We start from the raw sequence: 23,417 nt of genomic DNA on the forward strand, positions 1-23,417 counted from the left end.
ATTATCTGGGTTTATGTGCATATATTTTATTATTTCACTTTTGTATGTCAGATGAGTTTGGTGTAAATGTAAATCAAACAATATGGGCTCTAGTGGTCAAATACACTGCCATAATATATTTTTGATCTATCAATCTCCTGGGTGAAGTGTCGCAAGTGTGACAAAATTCTGTAGTATAAATTGATGCTCAATTATGGACAATTACCGGGTCTATATGATGTCAGACTACCACACTGATCCACTTTTAAGATAACAGCTTCACTTTGATGATCTTCAGATTTTACATTTGCTTTCATTCCTTGACAAAATGAAATGCATTTAAAACTTCTAAAACTGTCTTTTGTATATATTTCTGCAGGGTCTACTCTTGGAACTACTATAACAATCAATTGTACTGCTTTGTTTCTTTTATTAAATAGCAGAATAGCTGCTTGATTCGTCTGTATGCGCTGATGTATGTCTGTGAATCTAGTCCAGTTCACCATCCAGTAAGAATTTCTGAAATGTTCTTTGTCACATCAAGGTACAGTCAAAATCGTATTGTGTTTGTAGCAGAATGATTGCATCTTTTATTATTCACAGCAGCCAAAATGACACATATTTCACCGGTGACACCTTTTTTAAAAAAGATGAATTGTCCAAAGTTATATGTAGAATATATTTCACAAGTCACATTCCCTATTTAATAAATGGTGCTGGGAGAACTGGCTAGCCATATGCAGAACAGTGAATTTCTATAAATTGAATGCAACTGTGTAAATAGCATCCAAATCAAGAAACATAATATAATATAACCAGAAGCTCAGGATCCCCCTTCATGTCTCTTCCAGTAATGAACATTTCACAAGGGTGACTACTATCCTTACTTCAAAAGTTTTCTACTACTTTTTCCTGTTTTTATGTATTATATAAAGGAATCGAACAGTCAGATCTACTTGTCTGTGGCTGTATTTTTCCCCTCAACAATGTTTGTGAGATTCATCCATATTATTGTATGTAGTTCTAGATTGTTCAATTTTCTTACTGAATAATATTCTGTTGATACCACAATGTATTTACACATGTTGATATAGATGAGACTTTGGGTAGTTTCCAACATCAGGAAATTGCTGTCAATAATTCTGCAATCCATAGCCGTGCTACCAACAGTCTAGTACATGGTTTTTGGTGAATGTATTAATAACTATGCATTTCTGTTGGACATACACCTGGGAGTGGAATTACAACTCAAATAATATTCATTTTTAAAAGTTTATTTCATTTTAATTGACAAATAACTATATTATGGGGTACAATGTGATGTTTCAATCCATATATATACATTGTGGAATAATCAAATCAGGCTAATTAGCATATCTATCACCTCAAATACTTATCATTTTTGTGGTGAGAATATTTAAAATCCTCCTTTTTAGCTATTTTGAAATATACAATACGACAATATTAGCTATAGTTCCTGTGCTGTGCAAAAGAACACCAGAACTTATTCCTCCTGTCTAACTGGAACTTTGTACCCATTGACAAACGTCTCTCATTTTTCCATCCACCCACCACTGCAGCTTTTGATCACCTCCATAATACTCTCTATTTCTATGAGTCAACTTTTTTAGATTCCACATACAAATGAGATTATATGATATGTGTCTCTCTGTGCCAAGTTTATTTCACTTAACCTAATGTCCTCCAGGCTCATCATTATTCCAAATGACAGAATTTCCTGGGTTTTTAAAACAATTTTTTTATTTTTAATTTTTTGAGGTACATAGTAGGTGTATATATTTATGGGGTACATGAGGTGTTTTGATATAGGCATGTAATGTGAAACAAGCACATCATGAAGAATGAGGTATCCATCCCCTCAAACATTTATCCTTTGTGCTGCAAACGATGTAATTGTACTTTTAGTTATTTTTTAAATGTACAATTAAATTACTATTGACTATAGTCCCCCTGCTGCACTATCAAATACTAGGTCTTATTCATTCTTTCTAACTATTTTTTGTACTCACTAAAAATCCCCATCTATCCCCTACCCCCACACTACCCTTTGTAGCCTCTGGTAACCATCCTTTTGTTCTCTGTCTCCATGAGTTTAATAGTTTTAATTTTTAGATCCCACAAATAAGTGAGAACATGCAATGATTTTCGTTCTGTGACTGGCTTATTTCATTTAATGTAATGACCTCCAGTTCCATCCAAGATGTTGCAAATGACAGGATATAATTCTTTTTTATTGCTAAATAGTACTGCATTGTTTATATGAGCCACGTTTTCTTTATCTATTTGCATGTTGATGGACAGTTAGCTTGCTTCCAAGTCTTGCCTGTTGTGAACAGTGCTACAATATGAGAGCACAGATAGCTCTTCAATATACTCCCTTCTTTTCTTTTGAGTATGTGCCCAGAAGTGGGATTTCTGGAACATATGGTCATTCTACTTTTATTATTTTGAGGAACATTCATACTGTCTTTATGGAGGCCGTTACTAATTTACAATACTACCAAGAGTGGATAAGGTTTCCTTATTCTCCATAGCCCCATCAACATTTGTTATCTTTCATCTTTTTGATAATAGTCAATCCAAAAGGCATGAGGTGATATCTCATTGTGATTTTAATTTGCATTTTTTGATGATTAGAGATGTTGAGTATTATATATATCTATATCTATATATATGCTGTTTGGCTTCTTTTGAGAAATGTCTATTCATATTTTTGCCCATTTTTTATTAGAGTTATTTGTTTTCCTGTTATTGAGTAGCTTGAGTTCCTTGTATATTTTGGATATTAGCACCTTATCTTATGTATGATTTGCAAATATCTTCTCCCAATCTGAGGGTTGTCTCTTTATTCTATTAATTGTTCCCTTTGCTGTGCAAAGCTTTTTAGTTTGATGTAATCTTATTTGTCAATTTTTGTTTTGATTGACTGTGTTTTGGGGGTCATATGCAAGAAACCACTGTCTAGACCAATGTCATAGAGGTTTTCTCTTATGTTTTTGTAGTTTTTAGTTTCAGGTCTTACATTTAAGACTTGAGACCATTTTGAGTTGATTCTTGTATTGGGGTGAGATAAGGGTCCAGTTTCATTCTTCTGTATGTGAACATTCAGTTTTCCCAATACCGTTTATTGAAGAGACTGTCCTTTCCCTATTGTGTGTTCTTGTTACCTTTGTCAAAAATCAATCTATCAAAAGTGTGTAGGTTTATTTTAGTCCTCTCTGCCTTATTCCATTGATCTGTTTTTATGTACTTGCCATGCTGTTTTGATTATTATAGCTTTGTAATACATTTTGAAATCCAATAGTGAGATACTTTCAGTTTTATTCTTTTTAGTAAAGATAGCTTCGGCTATCCAGGGTCTTTTGTGGTTCCATGCAAATTTTAGGATTTTTTTTTTTAAATCTATAAAGAATGATATACAGATTTTGTTAGGTATTGTGTTGAATCTTTAGATTGCTTTATGTAGTATGGACATTTTAACAATATTCTTCCAATTTATGATCATAAAAATATTTCCATTTATTTGTGTCATCTTCAATTTCTTTCATCAGTGTTTTATAGTTTCAACATACAGATCTTTCACTTTCTTGGTTAAATTCACTCCAAATATTTTTTCATGCTATTATAAGTGGGATTGTTTCTTTAATTTCTATTTTAGACAATTTGTTGTTATTGTACAAACAATAACAATTGTTATTGCTACTGATTTTTGTAAGTTGATTTTGTATCCTGCAACTTGATTAAACTTGTGTATGAATTCTAACAGTTTTCAGTGGAGTCCTTAGGATTTTCTGTATAAGATTATGTCATCAGCAAGAAGAGGCAATTTTACTTCATCCTTTTCAGTTTGGTTGCCTTTTATTTCTTTCTCCTGCCTAATTGCTCTGGCTAGGACTCCCAGTACTAAGTTAAACAAGGGTGGTGAAAGTGGGCATCTTTGTCTTGCTCCTGATCTTAGAGAAAAAGCCTTCTACGTTTTACTGTTGTGTATGATGTTAGCTGTGGGCTTGTGATTTATGGCTTTTATTCTTTTGAAGAACATTTCTTCTATACCTAATTTGCTAAGAGTTTTTCTCATGAAAGGATGTTGAATTTTGTTAAATGCTCTTTCTGCGTTTATTAAAATGATCATATGGTTTTTGTACTTCATTCTGTTATATGTTGAATCACATTTATTAATTTGCATATATTGAAACAACCTTCTATCCCAGGGATAAATCTCTCTTGGTCATGGTGAATAACCCTTCTAATAAAGTATTAAATATGGTTCACTAGTATTTCATTGAGAATTTTTGCATCTAAGTTCATTTGTGATATTGACCTATAGTTTTCTTTCTTTGTAGTGTCTTTGTCTGGCTTTAGAATCAGGGTATTGCTGGCCTTGTAAATAAATTTGGAAGAATCTCTTCCTCTTTAGTTTTCCAAAAGAGTTTGAGGAAGATTTGTATTAGGTCTTCTTTAAATGTTTGTAGAATTCTCCTATGAAGCCATCTGGTCTCACACTTTCCTTTGATGTGAGAACTTTTAAATACTGATGCAATCTCCTTAACTGTTTCCTTAACTGTTATTGGTCTTTTCAGATTTCCAATTTTCGTTATTCAGCTTTGGTAGATTATGTATTTCTAAGAATTCATCCATTTCTGTTAGGATGTCAAATTTGTTGGTATATAATTGTTCATTGTAGTCTCTTACCATCCTTTGTATTTCTGTGTTATCAGTCATAGTGTCTTCTCTTTGATTTCTGATTTGATTTATTGGAGCCTGCTCTCTTCATTCTTAGTCTAGCTAAGGATTTGTCAATTTTGTTTAGCTTTTCAAAAAACCAACTCTTAGTTTTAATGATTTTTTAATATTGTTTCTCTAGTCTCTATTTCATTTATTTCTGCTCTGATCTTTGTTATTTTCTTCTTTCTGCTAACTTTGGGCTTAATTCATTCTTCTTTTTCTAGTTCCCTGAGGTATAATGTTAGTTATTTCATTTGAGATATTTCTTCTTTTTTGATGTAGGAATTTATCAATATAAACTTCCCTCTCAGCACTGCTTTTGCTACACCCAGAAGTTTTTCTTTGTTGTGTTTTCATTTCTGTTTGTGTCAAGATTTTTAAAAAATTTCCTCTTTAATTTCTTCTTTTGACCCAATAGTTGTTTAGGAGCATGTTTTTTAGTTTCCACATATTTCTTAATTTTATATGATTTCTCATTTTATTGAGTTCTAATTTTATATTGTGATCAGAAAAGATACATGATATGATTTTGGTTTTCTTAAATTTGTTGAGACTTGTTTGTGGCCTAACATATGATCTATCCTGGAGAATGTTACATGTGTACTTGAGAAGAATCTGTATTTTCCTGCTGTTCAGGGCAGAATGTTCTGTATATGTCTTTTAGGTCCATTTTGTCTAAAGTGTCATTCAAGGCCAATGTTTTCTTATGAATTTTTCTGTCTATTGCTTAAAGTGGAATATTGAAATTGCCTACTATTATTATGTTATAGGCTATGTTTCCCTTCAGATCCCTTAATGTTTGCTTTATATATTTAGGTGCTCCAATTTGGGATGCATATATACTTATACTTGTTATGTCCTCTTGATGAAATAACCTTTATCAATACATAATGACCTTCTTTGTCTCTTTTAACAGATTTGACCTAAAGATTATTTTGCCTAAGATAAGTGTAACTACACCCGCTCTCTTTTTGTTCTCATGTACATGGAATATCTTTTTTCATCCCTTTACTTTCAGTCTATGCATGTCCTTTAAGGTGAAATGAGCCACTTGTAGGCAGCACATATTTGGGTCTTGTTTTTTGTTGTTGTCATTAATCCACTCAACCACTCTATGCCTTTGGGGCAAGGCAAAGTCCCTTTTACTTTTCTGTCTACTTTTCTCAAACAGAAGGGGTCTTTCACCATAGCCACGACAGCTGGGAATTTGCTGGGTGACCTATGAAGCCAGCACATCGCAGAGTCCAAGTCCCACAGTGTACTCCCTGGGTATCGCAACTGGTTATTCAAGGTTCAAGGCCTCTTTCGTTAGTTGCTGATGAATCCTGATAGAACTGGGTCCTTCCCTTCAAGGTAGCAGATTCCCTTTTGGCCCCGGGTATGTCTAGAAATGTTATCCAGTAACTGGGGCCTGGAATGGGGGCCTCATGACTCTGCCCATGCCCTATCCTACTGTGGCTGAGCTGATATCCAAGATGCAAGACAAAGTCTTCTTTACTCTTTGCTCTCTTCTCCTTAAGGAGAAGTAAGGAGTCACTTTTGTTGCTGCAAGCTTCACTGCTGGGAGTAGGGGAGGTATGGTGCAACCACTCCCTTATCCATGCCAGCTGGTGTCTCCCTAGGTCATGTGGGAGACCCTAATCCACTGGCTTCAATATATAGAGGGACGTTTCTAAATTATTTATCTACAATTTGATTAAGAAGATAGACACAGGCAATATGATATGCCAACAGATTCTCTCTAACCTATAGTTATTTTAAGAAAGTTAGGGAAAGAGAGGTCATTGATTAGTTTTGGCTTACAGAATTCTTTGACCCTCCCATATCTTTTAATTTATGGATTTTATATAAGGCACAGATATTCTGCAAGTAAACATGACATTAAAGATGTTTTATACAAACAAGTGTGGTTGATACAAAGGCATTAAATAAGAAACAAAGGAAATTCAGAGGACATTTGTTTGCCTGGAATAGAGATCATGAGCAGGAGAGTGAGAGGAAAATAAGGAAGGAAATGTGAAAGTCTTGAGTCCATTTTCAAATTATGAAAACTTGAAATGCGACAAACAAATAGTGGTTACTTAAGAAGAAAGACTGAAGATGCTGGGCAAAGGTTAACTTTACAAATGGCATTTTTATATCATTATAAAGAGAAAGTGGAGATAATGGAAATAATCTACATATACAACTCATTTGACAGACATTTATTGAAGGTATTCCAAATGCCGAACACTACTTTGTACATTAAGGATGTTTTTGATTTTTACTTTTTACTTTATTTTTATTTTCTAGCTTCTTCCACTTTGCCAGAAAAGGATTTTTTTTAATGGATAAAATACTAACTTAGGCTAGCTTCTTTCAGAAACGGACCTTTAAACAATGATTAATGGTGAAAGTGGTTTGTTTGTAATGTGATCCCGGGAAGTACCAGTAGGAGAGTGGGACAATGAGATAAGAAATGGAAGAAGCCAATAATTAAGCCAGTTATGGAGCAAGTTATTGCTTTGGGCCACGGGGTTTGATCCTGATGAAGGATCTCTGGAAGATAGTAAACAAACAAACAAACAAACAAACAACAGGCCTCAAAGTTGTCAGCCACAAGCGGGTAAGGGCAAGGAACCAGGGTTAACTATTCCGACTCTTATCCATCATTGGCTAAATGCTGCCTGGTACATTAACTTTCCAGCACTTCTGGCCAATGCACCTAGCAAACTGAGGAAAATCTCTCGGGTTTGCAGTAGGGCAAATGCTTGTACTAGGACCCTGCTGGCATATACTTGAATGATGAGTGCCAACGGCAGATAGATGGGCCCCGACAGCATCTTCTACAGATTCTGTCCTTGCCTTTGAGGTGAGGACACTGTCTAGAATCAGAGACAGAAATGTAAAATGTAAAAATGTAAATCATAGTAGTACACGGTACAAGTTTCAAAATCTTAACAAAGTGTTATTGGAGTACTATGGTGAGAGAAAATGACTGCATAAGAAAGCAGGGGAAGTCTTTATATGTGATGATGACATTTGAGTGTGTGTTCCATTATCAAAGATCTACTTAAAAGGGAAAAAGAATAGAATATATCTTAAATCATGGATGTAACCAGGCAAGGCCACCCTATATGTGAATGTCCTGGGATAATTTTGCCTCCAGATGTCTCTTTTTTTGAGTGTCAATTTCATTTATGTATTTATAATATAAAGAAATTGAATAGAAAGAGGTAAGCATATGGTGGCAAAAATCCCTTCCTACCCATAAGGCTCACAGAATAATGTTGTCTAAATGCCATAATGTTTTTGGTAAGTTTTGGTTCTATAGGCTTTGGAAATTTTTTATGTAGGACCTCCTCCAAGGTGATATAAGCATTAAGTGTATTTATCTAGATACCCTAGTTAAAGCTACTTTTTAAGCAGGATCAAAGTCCTCTTTTAAACTTTTATATTTGAAAGCTATCCCCATGTATAATTCCAGTGATTCTTGTACAATTCCTAGAAGACCTTTGTTTACATCAAGAGAGTTTGTCTCTCTCTATAAGTTAGAACTTGTACATTGTAGTAATGGAAAATCCATTTCAAAGTAGCTTAGACTTACTCAGAAGAAATGTATTGATCAGTGTCATTAAACAGTTGAAAGGTAGGCAAGGCTTGTGTCAGGAATTAAATAGTGTGACCAGATTCTAGTTTTCCTTCTCCGTTGCATGGTTCTGCTCCCCAGTATTTGTTCTGTTTAATTCCTCTCAATGGTTCTAAGATGGATAGCAGGATACTGAAGAACTACATACTTTCTCATCCATCTTAAACAGGGAACAATGGGTTTTCTCTTTTAGAATCACAAACAACAACAACAACAACAACAATCCTAGAGTTGTTTCATTGGTTCTGATTGACCTTACTTGGAACCATAAGTCCATTTTTCAATTAACCACTAAAACCAGGGAGATGAGTTAAAACTAAGTATACACCATCCACAGAGCAAAGAGAGGTCTATTGTAGGGAGACTGCACAAATGGAAAAGTAACAGGGGAAACACAGAAGAAGGAGGTAGTTAGTTAATGTTCAATACACTCACCTTCTCAGGGACTTTTCTTCCATCTGGCATCATCTTTGTCTTTTGACCATTTTCCCCCATCAATACCTATATTAATACACAAGTTTTCCATATTTGGAAGAAAACTTCTCTTGACACCAAACTCCCCTCTGACTTCCTACTTATAATGATCTATGGTTGGATAGTCTACAATTTACTGTCTTTACTTTTTCATAGATATTTGTTAATCTCCTACAATAAGATTTCTACCACTGCACTGAAGTCATTTTGTGTATGGTCTTCAGGGAATTCCATATGACCAAAGCCAATGGATACTTTTGACATGGGCTTTGGGGGTCTAACTTCTTGAATCCAAGTATTGGCTCCAACAGTATGACCTTAGACCAGTTATTTAACACTGTCTTTATTTCCTCATCTGTTAAATGAGGATAATTGCAACAATACAACATGAAATCAAAAACATAGTCCCCAGAATAATTAAAACTGAGTAAGTGGCACACATTATAGACTACTGTTTTTTTTAAATCAGGTTTATTTCTGTTTGGGTATTTGCTATGTATTGCAAAACTAGTCGACATGTTATATTGCAACTTCAGTTAACGTGTCAACCTCTGTTTAACCATAAGTCTCTCTCTAATCTTTGAACGCCATTGTTTTGTGTCTCCCAAAATCTTTCTTTTCCATGTTCTATAATAGTATACTTTCTTGATATTCCTCTTCCTTCTCTAGTCTTTCATTCATCTGATTTGCTCTTTGTGTTTTATTTATTCTCTATATGTTATATTTACCAAGAGTCCATTCCCAGCCCTGTGTTGGGCTCAGTCTATGTGCCATATAAATGAGAATGCACTGGCATTTGAGGCTTTGCTTTTTATTTCTCTGTCGACTAGTTTTGCAATACATAGCAAACATCCAAACAGAAATAAACCTGATTTAAAAAAAAAAAAAAAAAAACAGTAGTCTATAATGTGTGCCACTTACTCAGTTTTAATTATTCTGGGGACTTTGTTTTTGATTTCATGTCACAATTACTAGTTTTGTGGGGTCTATCTAATCCTAATGCTTATTTACAAACTATCTCAAGTATTTATTTATTTATTTTTGAGATGGAGTCTTGCTCTGTCACCCAGACTGGAGTGCGGCAGCATGATCTCAGCTCACTGCAACTTCCGCCTCCCAGGTTCAAGTGATTCTCCTGCCTCAGCCTCCTGAGTAGCTGGGATTATAGGCATGTGTTAAATTTTGTATTTTTAGTAGAGATGGGGTTTCATCATGTTGGTCAAGCTGGTCTCGAACTCTTGACCTTGTGATCCACCCACTTTGGCCTCCCAAAGTGCTGGGATTACAGGCATGAGCCACCGCACCTGGCCATCTCAAGTATTTCTTTAACTTATAACTTCACATAACTTTGTGGAGGCAATAGGGTTAATTAAAAAGGACTTTACTTACATAACAAAATAAGAAGCATAGTTTTATAGTTCTGTGCCATATACATTTTGTTTGTCCAACCGTACCCATTCTTTGACCTTCTCTCCCTTGCTCTTTATTCTGGGAGGCTGACTTGTGTCATCATTGGGCTCCCATGCCCTTTGGATTCCAGTTGGTTTAGGCACCCAAGAGCCCTAGAAGGAAATTGAAGACAGGAAGTAAAGTGAGGTCAAGATATTTATTCTCCTAATTCCCTCCCTTTGAGGTTGCCACAGGCTGACTATGTCCCTTGACAAAAGGTTATTGCTCTTCTCAAAGTGGTTTCTCATTACGATTCTCTGCTTCTGGCCACTTTTCCCTCCCCTCATCCCTTGGGCCTAGATGTAGTAACAGCTTTACTGCTGCAAGGTTCTTGTATTATCTGTGATGGTTTCTTATATCCTGATTATCTTGTGACTTGTTCATTTGTAGATAAACCTCCAGATTACCTAGGCAAAATCACAGAAGAACATGTATGTCCAGCTAAAATATTCCAGAAGACAGTGTGGAAATATTGAAGGGTTTTTTTTTTTTTATGAGGGAGTGCAGTGATCAGATTTATATTAGTTTTAATCTTTCTATAGGGTAGAATTTCATTCTAAAACAGAGATTTGGGTCTGGGAGGATGATATAGAGCCTCTTATGGATGTGAGGGCAAAAAATGATAGAGGTTTGCAGTGCCAATAGAAAGAGGAAAGAAGTTATATATGAGAGAAATTTGTAACTAATTATATGAGATGTTGGGTGACACTTAGGAAAGAATCTCGAATGTCTGTCAGGTTTCATGCTTAAGGGATAAATGAGATGGCGGTTTTATTACTTGTTTTCTGTATTATTTTTATTTCATAAATCCAGCTTAGAGAAATTGTATAGCAAAAATAATGTAATTGTGTTTAATATTCGAAAAGAACATGTTTCAGAGTAGAATCTATACAGCACCTCCCTCTTACACTTCCAATGATACCAATGATGGCTTCAATATAAGCCAGTCTTACAAAATGTACCCAGCATGAATTCTTAGGTATTGTTAAAAAAAAGTTGGCTGGGTGCTGTGGCTCACACCTGTAATCTCAGCACTTTGGGAGGCCGAGGTAGGTAGATCACTTGAGGTCAGGAGTTCGAGACCAGCCTGGCCAACATGGTGAAACCCTGTCTCTACTAAAAATACAAAAATTAGCCAGGCGTGGTGGCAGGCACCTGTAATCCCAGCTACTCGGGAGGCTGAGGCAAAAGAATCGCTTGAACCCGGGAGGCAGAGGTTGCAGTGAGCCAAGATTGCACCATTGTACTCCAGCCTGGGTTACAAGAGCAAAACTCCATCCCAAAAAAAAAAAAAAAAAGAAGTTTCTAATACACTTATCTTCCCTTGGGTTCACTCAGCAGAAGACCCTTGGAAAAGTATTAAAATAAACAGGATTACATATTTATTTTAAGAGCAAGTGATTTATTTGCAAAGTAAATAAATCAGTAGAAGAGGGGAAAAATGAGACAGGTAAGGCAAGGCAGCCAGTAAAGAGTGGTGCATTTTCAAGCCAGCTACTGTTGTGGGCCACTGGAGCTTTATCCCTTGGGAAACTCTGAAACCCTTGTAAAATACATGCCTCAGAGTTATTTCCCCTAGCATCAAGGGAGGTAGTGTATCAATATCCCAATTCCTATAATTAGTCATTATTTACAGGCTGCCTCTGGGGGCTGGAGGGGAGGCATCAATTGCCTGGTATGTCTAGCCTGCCACATGGATGGCAAAGCAAACTCTTGTGGCAACAGAAAGCCTCCAGGCAATGAAATGCCAATGCTGGCACTGGGAAATCAGGCTGATGGGTGCTGAAGTGGCAAGGATAAGGGGATATGGATATTCTGCTGTAGTACTTTCCTGAAAGATGATTCATATTTGGTTCTAGGGATCAAGAATTGAGTTAAAATTTTATATTTATGTTGATTTCTATGTCACCTTCAGGAAAATAATTTAACAGAAACTAATATTTGCCATAAAAAATGTAAGGAATCATGTTTTTCATCATCCTAGCCATAACACAATGCATAATTTTTTAAATAAGCAACATAAATGTGAAATAATGTTTGGAAGGTACATTTAAAATGTCTTCTCCAGACTAGCATTTACTACTATATATTTATTTTTCCTTTTATTCCAGTTGAAAGAATTCAGAATCAGTGGGATGAAGTACAAGAACACCTTCAGAACCGGAGGCAACAGTTGAATGAAATGTTAAAGGATTCAACACAATGGCTGGAAGCTAAGGAGGAAGCTGAGCAGGTCTTAGGACAGGCCAGAGCCAAGCTTGAGTCATGGAAGGAGGGTCCCTATACAATAGATGCAATCCAAAAGAAAATCACAGAAACCAAGGTTAGTATCAAAGATACCTTTTTAAAATAAAATACTGGTTACACTTGATAAAAATTATACCATGGATTGTAATTTAATGATGTTTAATGTAAATTTATTAACAGAAACTCACATTAAAGCTGAAATGAACAGTAGACTTTTTATATTTATTGTCTTAGAGACAGAGTCTCACTGTCACCCAGGCTAAAGTGCAGTGGCATAATCATAGCTCATTGAGCATTGAACTCTGGGGCTCAAGCAATCCTCCTGCCTCAGCCTCCCTAGTAGCTGGGACGACAGGCGTGTACCACCATGCCTGGCTAATTTTTTAGAAATTTTTATTTTCTGTAGAGATGGGTTCTTGAACTCTTGGCCTCAAGCAATTCTCCTGCCTTGACCTCCAAAGCAATAAGATTACAGGCATGAGCTACCATGCCTAGCCAGTAAACTTTTGAGTCAAGGTAGAGAATAGAGGAAAATTGACAGCTAATGTCAATCTTAAAGTTAATATTGTTTAGTAATCTGGATATAGTGGACTGGTTTTCTATTGCACCATCTTTTAAGATCATTTCAAAATTGGTATACGTACTTATGTAGTTGCATGAAGTCAACCATTCGGGCTTAATTCCTTCCTAGAAAAAGTAACAGGTCTACTCTTTCATATCTTATTTGGAGGCCCTGGATCAAGAAATGGGGGTGGGTGGGTATAAGGATTGGGCAGAAATAAGGAGTACTCTCACTTTCTCCCCCCATTCTCTTACCTCCTGCTCAGCTCATTCTTCCCTTCTTTCTCTTTCCTCTGAAATCTCCTCAAATATCTGTCTGCTTAGTAGTCTATAATTCCTCAGGATAAAAGAAAAAGAAAAGGAAAAGGAAGAAAATTGCTTAATAACTATGTTTTATCAAGCAGCATGCATAGTGCTTTGCATGCATTTAATTCCTTCAAACTTAGTATTTACTGGTCAGTTTGAAAAGCCCTTAAATGTTAAACAATGGTTAGGCTTTAGGGTATTTTGAGCAGGGAAGTAATATGTTAGGAGGTTGATCAGATTGGGCACTTGATCAAAACCCTCTGTAGATATTTTATCTGACAGAAAAGGCCTTTTGCTAAACCAGTATCTGATTCTTAAATTGGTTATGTCATCTAAGAAGGAAACCATATTGTTTTCTTGGATGAAATGACCTCCATTTCCAAATTAGTCAGGTTAGACTATGCTAAACTATAGTAAGAAATGAACTCTGAAATCTCAATAGCGTAATACAATAAAGACTGCTTTCTTATTTATATCATAGTCCAGCAGAGGTTGACAAGCCATTCTTAGGAGCTGTCCCCCAACATGGTCACTTGGAAACCCAGACTTTTCCAATTTTGTGACACTGTCATTTTTAACACACTGCCAAAGGCCACTGCAGAAAAGGAAGAGAGAATGTGGTCAGTCAATCCATGGAGTTTTATGGCCAGGCCTGGAAATTATGTATACCACTTCTGCCACGTCCCATCACACAGAACTTGTTCTTGATTTAATTTCAGGAAGAGTTAATGGAATTAGTGAGCTTTTAGCCAATCTCTGTCATAGCTATTTTATCAAAGGGACCTGAGTTGCTACGAGGACAAGGTCTTAGTTTATATGATGAGAATGTTAGAAAGCCACATAGAATTTTACAGTCTTATCATTAGCTCTGTTGGAGTCAAAATCTAGGTGAATAAAAATTCTTTCAAGAGACACATGTTACCACTAATAGTTTTTTCAATGGATGAGCATAGATGAATTAGGAATTTCCAATGGTCATTTTCCTAATTCCTGGTCTGACTATGTAGTATATAGAATCGTGGTTATTCTTGAAAGCTCTAGTCATATTGATGAGGTAGTCAGCATATTATTTATGCTACTTCTTTTTCTTCTCTATAAGTTTGGGATACTATGAATCTATTGGATCACAAACCAAAGTACTTAACTGGTAAGAAGTTATAAGCAGAAAATACAAAGTTTGGACTGGATCCTTGAGTTAGATGAGAAGAAGGAGAGATGAGAGGCATATAGTGATAGATTTGACTACAACAAGAGGACTCTGGTAGTTGGCAAATGAGAAATAAATTTAATCTAAGAAAATTCTAAAGTGATAGTAAGAATGATTAGGGTTTAATTGCCCTTAGAAGAGTAAGTAGCTTTAAATAAGAGACAAAAATACCTGCAGAAGGAAATATGAAAGTAGAAAACAAAACAATTGCATTGTCAAAACATGTAAGATGTTTTAAACACCTAAAATAAAACCAGAATTGTATTATAATTGTATCCTTTGTCAAACTTTTGAAATTTAAAAAAATGCTTTGGAATGGTCTAAAATTACATCATAAAAATGGCTCAGCCACTATCTATTGAGATTGACATTTTTTGTTTGTGTTCTGTGTTTAGGAATTTAATGGTATATATTACTGCAGATTCAATGTAAGTTCACGATACAGATAAAGATGGCCAAAGCTGTAATTTTTTCCTTCATTTCTGGAATGATGTATGCTAAAATTAAAGTAATCCTAATGTTAATAATAACTTTTAGTGAATGCTTGCTGTGCGTCAAAAAGTATGCTAGTCACTTTACATATATTGGTTTATTTCATGCTTTCAAAAACTCTCTTTGAAAAGTACTCTGATTATTCTTAGTTTTCAGATAAGAAAACTGAAGGCTAGAGAAGTTCAGAATCTTCTTTTGAAAGTGATAGAGTTGTGATGTGAATGCATAGCAGTTACTCTTGTAGGTCACATCACAGGCTTTCTCTTCCACTTGTCTACGTGGCTAAAACAAAGCAAGAAAACCTCATACAAATCCGAAAAATACTCATGTAATTATTAATTGACAAATAAGATTATATTACATTACTGATAAACCAACAGGTAGAAAATGAAAGCAATGAAATAGTATACTGGGAAAAAAAAATTTATATTCTTAGATGAAAAAGTAAAACAGTAATTGCAAACTCCATTTCATTTTTACTGAAATGACAATGTTTAATTCTTCTAAAAGGTAGGGAGCAAATAAAATGGATATCTGGTCTTTACATCGAATGTGTCATCACTACTAAGTGATATTAGCTGGCTTATTACTTACAATTTTCTTTTAGGAAAAAAGTGTGAAAATAGACAGGAGGAGGCATTAAATGACTAAAGCAACACCCCCTTGCTCCATAAGTTCATTCTGAGTCTGTGTGCCTAAGATTAACAAGAGAGTCTGTGAGTCTCACAAGGCAATCACGAAGCTATGTCTACAGCCTTGGAGAGCTATGATTACAGCAGCCAGCCTCCTTTGCAGCACCTCAGTGATGACCACCCTAACTCTCACTAGTGAGCAACAATGAAATGCTTCAAACCCAACCACCAACACTGTTATACTCTTAAAATTTGAGCCAGTCACCATACCTGAACCTAAAAAGAAGATTACCAAAAATCTTGATACGTTAATGATTCATAATTGCTAATCTTTATTGATAATCTCTTCTAGTTCTTATCTACATATATTTTAATTGTATACACAATGTAAATTAAATTTTAAATTCTGATTTGTAAACTTAATATTATTGCATAAATATTTATCAATGTTGTTAAACATCTTTTAATAATTATCATTTTAAATTCTTTATATTATTTCATTAATTTCCATCTTTATTTCCTTGCTGCTCTGACATTTAGAAAAAACTCCTCCTCTTATTTAGAAAAAAAGAGTGGAGGGGCCGGGCGCGGTGGCTCATGCCTGTAATCCCAGCACTTTGGGAGACTGAGCCGGGCAGATCACGAGGTCAGGAGTTTGAGACCGGCCTGACCAACATGATGAAACCCTGTCTCTACTAAAAATACAAAAATTAGCCTGGCGTGGTGTTGCATGCCTGTAGTCCCAGCTCCTTGGGAGGCTGAGGCAGGGGAATCACTTGAACCCGGGAGGCAGAGGGTGCAGTGAGCCGAGATCACGCCACTGCACTCCAGCCTAGGCGACAGAGCAAGACTCCATCTCAAAAATAAAGAGAGAGAGAGAGAGAGAGTGGAGAGTAAATGGGGACAATAACAACCGATTCACAAAACAGAAATAAAATCGGAGATGTCATATGGAAGAAGTTTATCTTGAAAGCATGGTCAGAGTAGAAAGAAACAGCAACAGGAGAGTCTTGATTTGGTGGAAAAACAGAATGCAGATGGCATAGAGTATCAACAATTAATTAGCAGGCCATTAAAGAGATGGCCATAACGTATTGATAATTGTTTTCTTTCACCCTTAATTTTTCTAAAACAAAAACATGAAGTCAGAAAGTAGTCAATTTTGTTAGCCACATGGCTTCATGGTTTAATTTTATCTTCTTTATGGACCTGGTACAACAATAAAGTTCTTTTGAGATAGAAAGACAGATGTTAGGCAAAAACATACAAGATTTTCATTCTAATCAAAATCTTTGCCAGTAGGCTATGACAGAATCCTATGAGAGATGATGCCATTTAGAACTTTCACAAGAGGCAAAAATAGTATGCCATTGGCACCTAAAACCGCCAACAGTGATCATCATAGGATTTATTTCATTTGGCAGATTCTTGGTTGAGTTCATAACCTGTTCCCTAGGCTTTTAAGATTGGTCCAAACTTGGCAGTGGATTCTTTGGAAAAATTACTTCTTGATCATTTTAAACTTTCTTTTCCAGTGTCAAGAGAGATTTTCCCAGGCTGAGAGTTTTCATTTATTTCTTCCCCTTTCTGTTTTTGAAAGAAAAATTCCCTTTTTGTCGGCTTTGTGATTGCTTTTGTGTCAAATTCAGTATAAAAGCTTTTCAAATGTGACAGCATTAGCTGTTTTGTGCTTGGCTGAGCTGAGAGTACACGAATTCAATAGAGAAGTGAAATCTTGTTTGAGCCTGGCTGATTTGGCTATATAATATTGAAAACTATCTGAAGCAAGAAATTCAATGATTTTCAAATTATTAAATAAACATTTCCAAGGCTGCAAAATCTCTGTGTTTTTGAAGGCATTCTTTAGGAAACTTGAAACACAGATATTCTATAATCACATAATTAATTTTAAAAGTTGAACTTATTGTATATAGTAACTAAGGTAGCTATTCGAGTATCTCAAATTATTTGACTAAAAAGGGAGACATTTTTCAAATATAGAAGTAGTGCTTTACATTTTGAGTGATTTGTGGAAGGATTGATGGTATCAGATATCTCATCCACCATAAAAATATGTACAGTAGTGGAAACTGAATTTTTCTTGTATATATTTTGTGTATTTTTTGGAGTTGTACAAAATTGAATCAGCAAATTGACCCACACTAGTAGTTTGAGGTTTGAGTTTCTGGTACAATAATGAAAAACATTATTAGAAATCTTCTTGCCAGGACCTACCATTTCTTCATGTATTTTCTTTATTCCTTTTTGTTCTCCACTAAAGTTTCTATGTGATTAAAGAGAAAAGATCAATAACCCAATAGTACTTTTCCTCCTAAAGTATGAATGAAACTATTAAACTTCTCAAAGCGTACAGAATGCTCTCTACATTGCTGATAGATCACAGGTAGTAATGGGCTAGCTTCCCCAGGTAACTATTATATTGTATAAATATTTAATGCAGAGTCACCAAGCCTTGAATAACTTATGCTTTGATTGTACCATATTTTCTCTAGTTTTCTTTTCACAATTTAACTTATCCCATGCTTGAAAATATAATGTGGTAACTCTGTAAATCTGCTCCTCAAAAAATTTTCAAAATCATCTTTTCTTTCTTTATTTCTTTTCTTTTTTTTTTTTTTCTATTTTTTAATTTTTTTTTTTTTTTTGAGATGGAGTCTCACTCTGTCACCCAGGCTGGAGTGCAGTGGCATGATCTTGGCTCACTGCAACCTCTTGTGATCAAGTGAGTCTCTCAGCACATCCCAAGTAGATGGAACTACTCCACCATGGCACGCTCCACCATGCCCAACTATTTCTTGTGTTTTTAGTAGAGACAGGGTGTCACTATGTTGGCCAGGCTGGTCTCAAACTCCTGACCTCGAGTGATCTGCCCACCTCAGCCTCCTAAAGTGCTGGGATACAGGCATGAGCCAACACGCCTGGCCCCAGATCACCTTTTCTGAACCCTGGGAATTAATCAAAGGCTGGCAACAATTTTTGAAATGCTGACCCTCAATAAAAATGGCAAAGTTTGAGACTTTTTAAGTTGGCCTTTCCCGTCACTTTCTCCCAGCTCCACGGTAGCCTTGAAAATCAGTAGCCTTGCAACCATAGTAGCTGTGAAAACTAGCAGCCTTTTAGCCACCAGAGAGTGTAGACCAGTATCGTAATTCTTCAAAAAGGCCAATTTTATTCCAAGAGCATTGCCACTATTTGACCTATCTTGCAGCTCCCTGGAATAAACCTATATACATGGCCCTGCCTTTATTTGGCCTGACTTGGAGATAACTTTCTAGGAAAAGCCCTAACACCAGGGTGTTGGTCCAAATCAATTAGCAGCAATTCTTTAACATAACAGAATCCTAAGGCTGTGATACTAGTTGAGGTAAACATAGATCTGGAGAAAAACTTTCAATGAAGCTCTGGAGAATGAGATGTCCATAGGAGATTTTGGCAATCTCTGACATGTTCTTGCGCGCTCTAGAAGCCCTTGTGCTTATCTTAACAAATAGAGAATATCAATAAAGGGATAGAAATTGTAAATAAGAACCCAGTGGAATATCTGGAGTTAGAAAGCACAATAACTGAAATTAAATTTTTCACTTGACATCAGATTCAAGCTGGCAAAAGAAAGAGTCAGCAAACTTGAAAATAGGTAAATGGGATAATCCAATCCAAGGAAAAAAAAGAAAAAAAATTAAGGAAATACAGAAAGCAAAAACTGACTGAATTGAAGGGAGAATTAGGTAATTCAACAAAAATAGTTGGAGACTTCAACATCTCACTTTTAATAATAGATAAAACAACTAGGCAAATTAACAAGGAAATAGACACTTGAAAAAGACTATAAACTTACAAGACCTAACAGATATCTATACAACATTTCATCCAATAATAGCAGAATACTCATTCTTCTCAACTGTACATGAAATATTCTCTAGGGTAGGCCATATGCTAGGTCATAACATAAGTCTCACTACATTCAAAGGGATTAAAATCATACAATGCAGATTTTATGACCATAATGGAGTAAAATTAAAAATCAGTAACAGAAGTAAATTTGGGAGTTCATAAATATGAGAAAATTATACAACACACCCTTAAATAGCCAATAGGCCAAAGAAGAAATAAAAAAATACAAAAATATCTTGAGATAAATGGAAATAAATATACAACATACCAAAACTTATGAGAGGAGGCTGAAGCAGTGCTTAGAGTGAAATGTATAACTATAAATACCTATATTTAAAAAGGAAAAAGATCTCAAATCAATAGCCTAAGCTTCTACCTTAAGAAACTAGAAAAAGAAGAGAAAAGTAAATCTACAGTAAGCAGCAGGAAGTAATAACAATTAGTGTGAAAAAAATCAAATAGAGGAAGAAAATATAATAGAAAAAATCAACAAAACCAAAATCTAGAAATTTTGTTATTTGAAAAGGTCAACAAAATTGACAAAGTTTTAGCTGATTGGTTAAGAAAGAAATGTTCAAATTATTAATCTTAGAGAAAAAGAGGGTGTGTTACTACCAACATTACAGAAATAAAAATAATTAAAAGAGGGTATTATGAACAACTAAGCAAACAGGTAACCTGGATAGATCTATAACAAGAAATTGAATCGGTATTAAAAACTTCCCCCAGTGAAAGGCTCAGACCCAGAAGTCTTCACTGATGAATTCTACCAAACATATAAACAACTCTTCTAAAAAATAGAAGAGAAAGGAATACTTCCTAACCAGACAAAGATATCACAAGAAAACAAGCTACAGCAATATGCCTTATGAAAATGGACTTGAAAAGCCTCAAAAAATTATCAAACCTAATACAACAACATATTAACATGATTGCTACCATAACCAGGTGAGATTTATCCCAGGAATATAAGGTTGGTTTGACATCCAAAATTTAATCAATGTATTATACCATAACAATAGAATAAAGGACAAAAAATCATATGGTCATCACAATAATTATAGAAAATTCATGTGACAAAGTACAAAACCCTTTCAAGCTTGAAAAATAGAGAACACTTAACAAATGAAGAATAGAGGGTATTGTGAATTGAATAGTGTCCCCCACTCCCAAAAGACATACTAAAAGCCTGAGCCCAGGTACCTGCAAATGTGACCTTATGTAGAAATAGAGTCTTTGCAGATGCAGTCAAGTTAAGATGGTATTTTTATAAGAAGAGGAAAAGAGGCATACACAGAGAGAAGAATGCCACATAAGGGCACTGACCACGGGAAAAACACCATATGATGTTACAGGTAGAGATTAAAGTGCTACAATTCAAAGACAAGTAAAACTAATGATTAACAGCCATCATTAGAAGCAAGGAAGAGGCAAGGAAAAATTCTCCCCTACAGGTTTTAGCAGGAGTATGGCCTGCTGGAATCTTGATTTTGGATCTAGCCTCCAGAAGTCTGAGACAATCAGTTTTGTCTACCCAGCTACCTGGATTGTGACACTTAATTACAGAAGCCCTAGGAAACTAATACAGAAGAGGATTTCCTCAACCTGATAAAAGGCAACTACAAAAACTTCCCAGCTAATGTTATTATGAAACACCGAATGCTTTCCCCTAAGATCAGGAAAAAGTGAAGGATGCCTGGTCTCACCACTTCTATTCAGTATTGTACTGGAAGTTCAGGCCACGGAAATCAGGCAAGAAAAATAAATAAAAGATATCCAAATTAGAAAGGAATAAGTAAAATTATCTCTACTTGCAGACAACATGACCTTGTAATTAGAAAATTCTAAAGAATCTATGAAAAATATTAGAAATAATAAAATAATTCAGCAAATTTGTAGGATACAAGATCAATATACAAAATGAATTATTTCATACATTAAAAATGAATAATCTAAAAGTGAAATTAAGAAAATATTTACAATGGCATCAAAAAGTTTTAAAAACTTAGGCATAAAAGAGATGCAAGACTTGTATACTGAAGAATACAAAGCATTGTTGAAAGAAATTAAAGATCAAAAAGAAAAATATCCCATGTTCTCAGATCAAAAGATTTAATATTATTAAGATATCAATATCCCCCCAATTGATCTACAGACTCTATGGATTCATTATCCAAATCACAACTGGCTTTTTTTTTTTCAGAAATTGACAAGTGGATCCTACCATTTCTATTGAAATGCAAGGGATGTAGAATAGTCAAAACAACCTTGAGAAAAGAACAACATTGGAGGACTTAACTTTCCAATTTCAAAAACTACTACAAAGCTACAATTATTAAGAAAATGTGGTACTAGAATGTGAATAGACATATAGATCAGTGAAATAGAATTGAAAGTTCAAAAGTAAACATTTGCTTTTATGGTCAACTGATTTTTGACAAGGGTACCAAGACAATTCAATGGAAAAAAATAGACTTTCAAAACCTGGTGCTAGAATAACTGGATATACACATGAAATATAATGAAATTTGGCCCTACCTCACACCATACACAAAAATTAGCTTAAATGTATCATAAAAGAAAACAAATACCCTGATTAAAATGGGCAAAACACTTAAACATTTCTCAAAAGAAGATGTATATAAAATGCCAATGGGTTTGTGAAAAATGCTCAACATCCTAATCATTGGGGAAATGCATGTTACAATCGCAATGAGATATCACCTTACACCTGTTAGAATGACTGTTATAAAAAGAGAAGAATGATAACAAGTGTTGATCAAGGATGTGGAAAAAAGGTAACACTTGTATATCATTGGTGGGAATGTGTATTAGTACAACCATTATGGAAAACAGTATGGTAGCTCCTCAAAAAACTGAAAACAGAATTACCATAGGATCCAGCAATTCCACTTCTGGGTATATATCCAAAAGAATTTAAACCAGTATGTCAAAGAGATATCTTCACTCCTGTGTTTATTGCAGCATTAGTCACAAAAGCCATGATATGGAATCAACTTAAGTTTCCATCAATGGATGGATCAATGGATAAAGAAAATGTGGTACATATACACAATGGAGTATTATTCAGCCTTAAATAAAGAAGAATATCCTTTTGTTTATGACAACATGGATGAACCTGGAGGGCATTATGCTAAATGAAATAAGCCAGGCACAGAAAGTCAAATACTGCATGATCTCACTTATGTGTGGAATCTGAAAAAGTCAAACTCACTGAAGTAACGAGTAGAATGGTGGTTACCAGAGGCTGTGGATTTGGGGGTGGAAAACGGCGAGATGCTGATCAAAAGGGGTAAAAATTTTAGGAGGAATAACTTTTTGAGACTTTATGACACAACGTAGAGACCATAGTTAATAATATTGTATTGTATATTTCAAAATTGCTAAAATAATAGATTTTAAATGTTCTTGCTATAAAATATGATACATATATGAGGTGATAGATATGTTAAATAGCTTGATATAATCATTCCACAATGTATACACATATCAAAACATACATTGTACCCCATAAAATTATACAATTATTTGTCAGTTAAAGCAAAATAAAATTAAAAATAAAAAGTTTTAAAACTTCTGTAAAATAAATTTTATAATAAAATATTTTAATGAATCATGGAGCTAAACATATTAATAAGAACGAAAACTTTATTTTTTATTTATTTATTTATTTATTTATTTATTTTTAAAATGTATTTATTATTATTATACTTTAAGTTGTAGGGTACATGTGCATAACGTGCAGGTTTGTTACATATGTATA

At 34.9% G+C, this 23,417-nt stretch overlaps 1 protein-coding gene across 1 annotated transcript in view; it reads left to right on the forward strand.

Moving 5' to 3' along the window:
- Positions 1-23,417, forward strand: part of LOC105555622 (dystrophin) — a gene marked incomplete at its 3' end in the record, with an annotated part of 1,920,295 nt that overhangs the window by 1,555,864 nt on the left and 341,014 nt on the right. Inside the window, exon 53 of the mRNA XM_012002637.1 lies at positions 12,388-12,599. Within this exon, the coding sequence (XP_011858027.1) occupies positions 12,388-12,599 (212 nt within the window). The remainder of the gene's footprint in view (positions 1-12,387; positions 12,600-23,417) is intronic.

This window comes from Mandrillus leucophaeus, unplaced genomic scaffold (assembly GCF_000951045.1).
Source record: "Mandrillus leucophaeus isolate KB7577 unplaced genomic scaffold, Mleu.le_1.0 Scaffold692, whole genome shotgun sequence".
NCBI lineage: Eukaryota > Metazoa > Chordata > Mammalia > Primates > Cercopithecidae > Mandrillus > Mandrillus leucophaeus.